We start from the raw sequence: 7,810 nt of genomic DNA, 5'->3' as shown, positions 1-7,810 counted from the left end.
TGGGGGCGGCGCACCCGGGCCGGGCGGGGGCCTGCTTTGTCTCCTGCTTCCCTGCTAGGGACAGCGGCTCATCAGGGACTCCCTGTTTGTGCAGCCCTTTGATAGCTCCCTGTTAATCAACAGGATGCGGTGGTTAAATTAGTTATAATTAATTAATTAGTCAATCATTAGTAGTTTCTTTGTAAGCAGCCTGTGTGGGCAGAGGAGCGGGAGTGGCGGGCAGGCCCGGCAGCGCAGAGGGCAGCGCCACAAACTCCACCAGGCTCCTGCGCTCCACGCCGCACTCCCAACCTCGGCTTGGTGGCTTCTTGTGTCACTGATTTAAACCAGCCTCACGAAGCCATATATTCAGTGGTTCCAGCAAACACCGTTTCAGTCTGATTTGTGCAGGTAGTCTGGGCCGGCCGCAGAATTTTAACAAATGCATCTTGGTCGGAGGGAGACCCTAAACCACGGCTTTCCCAGGGAGAGTCCTGAGAAGTCGCAAGGGGCACTCATCTCGGCATCCCCTTTGGAGCCCCTGGGGGTAACCGACTCCTGACAGTTGGTTGGGAAGCCGCAGCCGTGGCAAGCAAACACCATCTGACTGGTCCCCCCGGCTCCCACCCCTGGGTGACAGCTTCCCCACCTGCGGGAGCAGCCGTGGGAGCCAGGCGCATCCTCCTTAGCAAGAGCCACCACAGGCAGAGAGGTGGCCCGGCTGGGCCGGGCCTCTTTTCTGCGAGTAGACTTCCATTAATGCCCTCTTTGAATAGCGATCACATTATATCCCTGTAAAATGGTAAATTAGATCACAGTAACTTGAGCTCTGCTACACACTGAGAAACATTGCCAACCTAAACTCGGGAGGTGACTCGGAGGATCAGACGATACCTGTGGTGGAGGGAGCGGGAGCATCTTCCACGGTGCCCAAGTAGCCTGTCTCCTCTTGTTCCCTTTGTTTGACATTGGCAGAGTTTGGTTTAATCTCTGAGAAAGTGTTTTTATTTGGTTTTATTGGACCACAATGCAAAAAAGGTTTTTCATTTATAAACTAGTTTAGGAAACACAGTGTAGAGAGGGATGTCCTTGGGGACAGAGGACTGTGATTCGGTGATGAGCATTTCCCTTTGTCCCGCTGTCCCACATTTTCCTCCTCCAGCCCCATGCACGGCTCTCCTCCTCCCTCAGTCCTCACAAATGGCAGCACGTCGCGGTGGCATTTGTGTTGGGAGATGGACCCAGCTCAGCCTGCCCGCCCCCAGGCGCGGCTTTCCCTAAAAAAACAATTTCTGTCCAAAGCATGGTGCAGTGGAGTGAAATGCATGAAGTCGGTCGGGAATGGTGCTCTCGCTGGAGTGAGCTGTGCGGGGGGGGTCTGTATTTGAAAAACTGGGAGGCTACCACTCTTCTTTGCCCTGGTTTTGATGGAGGAGCAGGGGTTCTCTCCCGCTGAGAACGAGCACGTAATGCAGTTTCTTTCCCAAACTTTAAATTAAGGAGCAGGGGAATCATGATTTTAAGTTTTCCTGATGGTGGTCTTTATTCTCAACTGTCTGTCCGTCATTTGAGTGACAGTAAAGTATTTCTAACGAAAATAAACTGAAACAACATGTAAGCAACCTGCCTAAAAATCTCTTTGTAAAGCATGTAGCTTCCACGATGCCCTTGCGCTATCGCCGTCCTCCCGTTTCTCTGAACATTTGTACAATGTTCTCCGCAAAGTATCATAGGTTTTTTAGTAAAGGAGAAGTGACTGGGGCGGGGGGGAAGGCTTCTTGTTTTTTTAGATGCCAGGTCTTCTGGCTCACTGTGAACATTCTCAAGTGGGAAGAAAAACCTCATCTCCCACCCTTCCTTCCTTCCTTCTCAGGCCACCTCTAATTTCACAGCAGAGAAACCGAGGGAGACAGGCAGTGTCCGGACTGCTCTTTTGTGTAGGGCAAAGAAAAACTTGTAGAAAGTTAATGTGAAACTTCGTAGGAGTTGCTCCTGAGATAAAAAAGAGGTAATTCGGTGATGGGGGAGCACCAGAGGCTGTGCAGGCGCAGGATGCTAAATTAGAACAAGGTACATCCTGCAGCCCTGGGGTCTGTCCAGGAGGCTTGAGGGGCATCAAATTTGTACAGATTTTAAAAAAAGATAACACTTCCTTTTTCATTTGAAATGGACAATGTCCTCCCCAAAAGCTGGGGGGCTGAAAATGTTACACTGGGTTTGTGCAAGTCTGTGGGAGTGAGATGGGGGATCGGGAGCCTGGGGGTCTCGCGCTCGCAGGTGGTGAGTTGGAGGGACCGGTGTACGTGCAGACCTGCTCGCGGGTCACCGGAGGAGTCCCAAGCTGCAGGATCTGGCCGACACGGAGCGCAGTCTTCCTCAACGCGCAGGATCTGTGCGATTTGTTGGTGTGGTAGTGGATGAAGGAGGAGCGGGCCATCGCTTGCTCAGGCTGCCAAGGGCTCGGGGAGGTCCCGGAGCAGCGGCCGACAGGGAGCCGCTCGGCGAGGGGTGGCTGGCTGCCAGCGTGGCGCAGGGTGGTGCGGAGCAGAAGTGCCAGGGTTTCGCACCGGGCCTTGCACGGCTCAGCAATGCACAAATCACACGGGAAGGGATGAGTGGGAAATTAGTGAAATCCTGTTTTACTCTGAAAAGTGATACTTGCTTTCCAGGAGTGGCTCAGAGGAGGGAAAGGGCAGCACGGTGTGGAGTGCGGTGACAGTGACATTTCATGTGGGTAGCTGAGTAGTAAACAACAAAGGAGGAAAATTTGTAACTGTTCTTCACCTTACAAGGTTAAAAATTAACTGAATCAACCACGAATCAGACCTGAGCATTGCTGCCGGCAGCTCAGGTGAAGAGCTTTGGGATGCAGCTACGACTGGATGTGCTGATGGATGAGATGCTGCTCCCTAAATAAAACAGAAGGGATGATGCCACTGGCAATACCATGAAGTTTTCAGGCAGAGAGTAATGCAGAGGTGGTCACAGTGTGAGCAATGGGGAAGGGTCTGACAAACCCACCCCAGAGGTGGTGGCAGTTTGGGGTCACGGTAATGAAAATCCTTCTGATGTACTGGGGGTGTAACGCCATGAGCTATGAAAAATGCTGGTGAGGACAGACGTGCAAGAAAAATTTTGGTGGAGAACATTTAATAACAGGAATCCTCATGGCTTTGGGACAGCAGCAGTTGCAGGTGGGTGGATGGGGGAGCACAAGCAGTGACCGGAGCAGGTTTGGTCTGCGCTGCCCGATCAGGAGCCCTGCCTAAGGTCGGAGCTGCCAAAGAGGAGCTGTGGGCACTGGCATGAGGCTGGGCTTTCGGCACTCGTAAGTGGCCCCGGTGGGTTGAGGACCCCTCAGCCAAGGCTGGAGGGGGCAGGCAGAGAGGTGGGGAGGGCTAGGGGTGCCTGCCCGGGGCTGCAGGGGGAAGGTGGGGGCAGCACCGAAACCCACCCTTAGAGCAGAGGACTGGAAAGGACTGGGAACGGCTTACTGATGCCAAACACACAGCACATCTCTGGCCTGAAAATGGCCTAAAAATGTCACTGCTCAACAGTTCCCGCTGCTGCATGTGCGTGTGCGCACGTGTGTTTGCCGGGGGTCTCGGTGCTGCGGGCGCCGCCGCGGTGCCCGGTGGATCCGTACCTGGCTGGGCACTGGGGTTGGAGATTTCATTACTGCAGCGAGAAAAGCAACTTCCAGTGCAAGTGTGTTTTAAATGGATGCTGTGACGCAGAGTGATTGAAATGAGTGAATTTAGTTAAAATCAAAACTCTATTCTTCATCTGTTTCCCCTTGCTCTTCAGCACATTCTGTGGGCCCCTGTGCCCTGACAAACAGCACGCTTCCCTCTTGCATGCAAAACCATGAGTATCTCCAGCACAGCCTGCGAATGACAGAGAAAAAGAGGTTTTGACTAGGAAGGAAATATCAGTCAGCCCTTTAAAGGCTTTATCTCAGCACGTCAGTTTGGGCAAGAATATGTTTTAACTAGGAAGCAGCATGTGGATGTGTTCATTGTTTTACTTCCACATCTTGTGTATGTGAAACTGTATTTCTGCAACGGCATTGTATACCCAGATGCACTTTGCTGGGCAGCGTGGGAGTCGCTGTAGTTAAAAAGGGGAATTTCGTGGGGATTGCAGGCTGAGGCCACAAACAGTTGGTGCAGAAACGAAATCTTTAGGGCTTGCTGCTCTCTGTCCATCTGAAGTCTTTAACATCCTTCCCTACGAGGTGCTGCTGTTTCCCACCGCTGCTCCTGCAGCTGGCACCGCGGCAGGGCTGGGTTTGTTCCCTGGGTACAGCTGGGACCGGCCGGTGGCACCACCAGGCTGGGGGGAGAGCCAGGCTTTGCCCCTGACAGGCAGAAGCCACACTGGGCTGGAGCCTATGTCCTGCCCGTGGTCATGGGCGACCCGGCGAGGGAGAGGAGGAGGAGGAAGGACAGGCAGAACTGCAGGAGGAAAAGCACTCGCTGGCTGCCTCTAAATTTATCTTTCCTGTTTCTCGGTAGCAGCATTGTCTCATGTCCGTGCGCCGTGGTGCCGGGTCATTTCTCCCCTCTCTGCCCTTTCTCCTGACATCTCATCGCTCGTCTGTATTATCCTGGGTTTAACGAGCTCTCTGTCCTTTCCCTGCTTTTCCTTTCAAATTTTTAATTCTTTAAGTGCTCCCTGGTTGATTTTCCCTTCCTGCACCCTCGGTCTGTTCTCACACCCCTGTGCCAAGGCTGCTGTCCCGCAGCCCTTTGGGCAGGGGCCGGGGGGTGCAGTCCGTGCCTCCTCCTGCCGGGGCCGGGCAGGGCTGCAGAGCAGCTCCCGGCTGGGGGGTGTTAAACTCCAGGTTGGGGGGTGTCTCAGTGCCTGTGGGCTCAGCACTGCCAGGACTGGAAATAAAGGCACGAGCTGGAGGATGACGGTGTTGGGGTGTTTTCCCTTGGGGAGGCCTTTGTTTAACACTTAATACGCTGTTCTCCCTCCCAGAGAGAGGCGATGGGTGCAGCCCTCCGACCTGCCGCCGCTTCAGCACTTTCTCTCTCCCCTTGCTGAGTTTCTCTCTCCCACCACAGCTTGCTGGCATCACGCGCCCGCCCCAGCTCTCCCGCTGCTCCCCCAACCCCGACCACGGCTCCGGTTTTAATGCTCGAGACAGTCTGAGCGTAGATCTTGGTCGTAAGGCGCTCACCAGAGCAGAGCCGGCAGGGGAGGCGCCGGGGTGCCCGCCCACGGGCAGCCCAGCCCTGCTCGCCCTGGACCTTGCTAGGGAGATGCTGAGCGTGGCCGGGTAGATCAGGGATGTCCAAGACTGGCCCGGCTGGCGGCTGCTTTTGGGTAGAGTTAGTTGCTGTTGTAAGGATGGGTATTCTGGGGAGCTGGCTCCCATTCCCAGCCAGGACACACATCCACGGGGATTGTGAGACTCTCCTTCCTCACAGAGGACTTTCCGCTCCACTTTCAGCCATCTGAAACAGGGGCACCATAAAATCTGAACTTTAATATCTCCCTACTCCGTGCCAATTGCAATCTTTTTTGGGTTTTTTTGAGCGGTCTGAGAGTTACCATTTTCAGGCACTGATCGACCTGCCCTCCCTCGTTTGCCCCTTGGCTTTGCTCTGGAGATGTCGGTATATATTCTCCGTGGCTATTTTGTGCTCACTGTGCGAGAGGCTCACCCTTCAGTCCTTGCTCATGAGTCCCCGTGGCTGCTGTGGGCAGACCAGCTCATTGCAGGCTTCTGCTGCTGTTCAGAGGAGCTACAGACCCGGGGCCTGGGTTGGTAGGCACGGGTGCCCTCCAGAGAAAAACGACTTTCTAGAGCAGGCAGAACTGAAAGAGCCTTTTCCGTTGGTGGTGCCAAGCCTCTCTGCTGAATTTCTTCTCGTCCTTCCCCGTTTTATGCCTTGGCTGTTCAGCACGCGCTTGTAAAGCCCATCAGGGTAATTGCAGAAGTTGTCTGCAGAGAGCAAGCCTTGATTTATGGGGGCTTGAGTGGTTTGGTTTCATTTTATGATTATCAACAAGGGACACATATAAGCAAATTATTTCAACAGCTGAATATTCTGTATATTTATAGGACTTTCTTGCTGTAAGAAGAAAGAGTGCAAAATATGCATTTATGTTGCATGCAAAATACAGCAATTATGCAGATTGTGATGAAAACAGGCACTGGGGTGGTTCAAGCAGACCCGAGTGTGAGCCGGCCCTTGGTGCTGCCAAAGCAAAGGCAAAATGCCTATAGACAAAACCAGCCTTGAGGATACATTATAAAATATTTATTAAGATGAGTAAAAAGTGCAAACGTCCCCACCCCCCTCCGTCACGGCCATTGTTTGTCCACTGCATTTTCCCTTATATCAGCCGGTGAGCTCTTTCTGAGCGTCTCACGCCGGGTGGGTGTTTCATTCCCTCCAGTGCCCGCGGCAGTTCCCTGCCCAGGTTTGCCCGACATCTGCTGCGGTTTCAGGAGTGAAACAGCTGCGAGCTGCAGGGCCATGGGCATCGTGCGGGGCGAGCTCCAGGCATGTGAGTCTCTGCCTGTGCCCGACGGTCTGGACGGTGTGACATGCTCCGGACAGTGGTGCCAAACTCTCCTTTGGACTCCATTTAAAAAAATAAGTAAATATGCAGTCTTGTGTAAAATCTCAGCCTCCACTCGGAGTTAGGAGTGTTGGATGAACCCTCACAACATGATAACATACACAAAAACATAAGTGCAATAAGCGGAAATTTCTTTTTAACTTGGCCATGTAAACCCTACAGAAGTGTGTAGTTAATGCAACGTTCCTCCAGCCCAGCAAGAGCCTTTGCTTCCCCCGCGAGAAAAGCAGCCGTGGTCCTCTGGCTGCTGTGGTTTTACAAGACATCTGCCGTGCAGAAAGGCCAATGCTTTTATGGTTTGTAGGCGGCCGGTGGCAAGCACGGAAATCCAATCGCATGGGCTACGCACACCGTCCTCAGCGAGAACGTGCAGACAACTGCACCTAGCACCCACGTACCCGGCTGCTGGATGCATCTCCTGCAGCAGAGATGTCACTGGGGACCACTCTTCCCTCTGCTCGCAGATGCTCCAATCTGATGCATTTCAGGACTCAGATTTCAAAATCTAAGTTTCTGCTCCCCTGAAGTCACCAGAAACGTGAGGGACGGCAGATGTGGGGTCCTTTATGCGGGGAGCCTTTCTGCAGAGATCACCCCGATAGGTGCCTCACTGATGTGTCTGAAGTGGAATAAAAAGTAGTTCAGCTTAAAAAAAAAAAAATCCCCAAACTTTACTCTCTCATAGACTCTCAAATAGTCTGAAATTATATATACAGCCTTTATTTTCTGAAGCACCCGTCCTGTAGCTGCCGTACATTCATTATCCTTCATTAGGGCAGAAGCAGTGCCTTCTGGCTTGAAGAGGTGTTTTCCATATCAGTCACTCTGACTTCACTGGCTTGAATTTTACCTGTCACTGTTTCAGACTTTTCATCTGTGTCAGGTTAGGCTCCGTGCTGGAGGATTTTTTCCTTTAATGACAAAGTTTGGTATTTTGAAATAGACTCTTTGTGTTCCCATGGTGCCGCTGCTCGGGGCTGGGGGATTCGGGACAAACCGCCATCCCCGGCCCCCGGCACTGCCTATGGAGGGTGAGTTGTGGATGGGGCCAGTGTACATGCACCGGTGCTTGGAAACCTGTTTGCTGAGCTTTGAGAAAACAAAAGCGATGCGGGGTGTTAGACGTATTCCCAACTGAACCCCTAATGCACGCAGGCGCAGTCAGAGGCAGAAACGGCCTCGCTACGGCCGGGGATGCGGGTGGAGTCCCCATGCTGCCAGGTACCGGTGG

At 53.0% G+C, this 7,810-nt stretch overlaps 1 protein-coding gene across 1 annotated transcript in view; it reads right to left on the bottom strand.

Moving 5' to 3' along the window:
- The window catches only part of LOC103914789 (AP-3 complex subunit sigma-2-like), a 16,662-nt gene extending 14,246 nt beyond the window's left edge, over positions 1-2,416 (bottom strand). Inside the window, exon 1 of the mRNA XM_009321502.1 lies at positions 2,275-2,416. Within this exon, the coding sequence (XP_009319777.1) occupies positions 2,275-2,416 (142 nt within the window). The remainder of the gene's footprint in view (positions 1-2,274) is intronic.
- Positions 2,417-7,810: the final 5,394 nt, after the last annotated feature.

Source organism: Pygoscelis adeliae, unplaced genomic scaffold (assembly GCF_000699105.1).
Source record: "Pygoscelis adeliae isolate BGI_AS28 unplaced genomic scaffold, ASM69910v1 Scaffold13, whole genome shotgun sequence".
In the NCBI taxonomy this organism is placed as follows: Eukaryota; Metazoa; Chordata; class Aves; order Sphenisciformes; family Spheniscidae; genus Pygoscelis; species Pygoscelis adeliae.
Note: the sequence above shows the minus strand (reverse complement) of the source record. Positions and strands in the feature narration are given on the sequence as shown.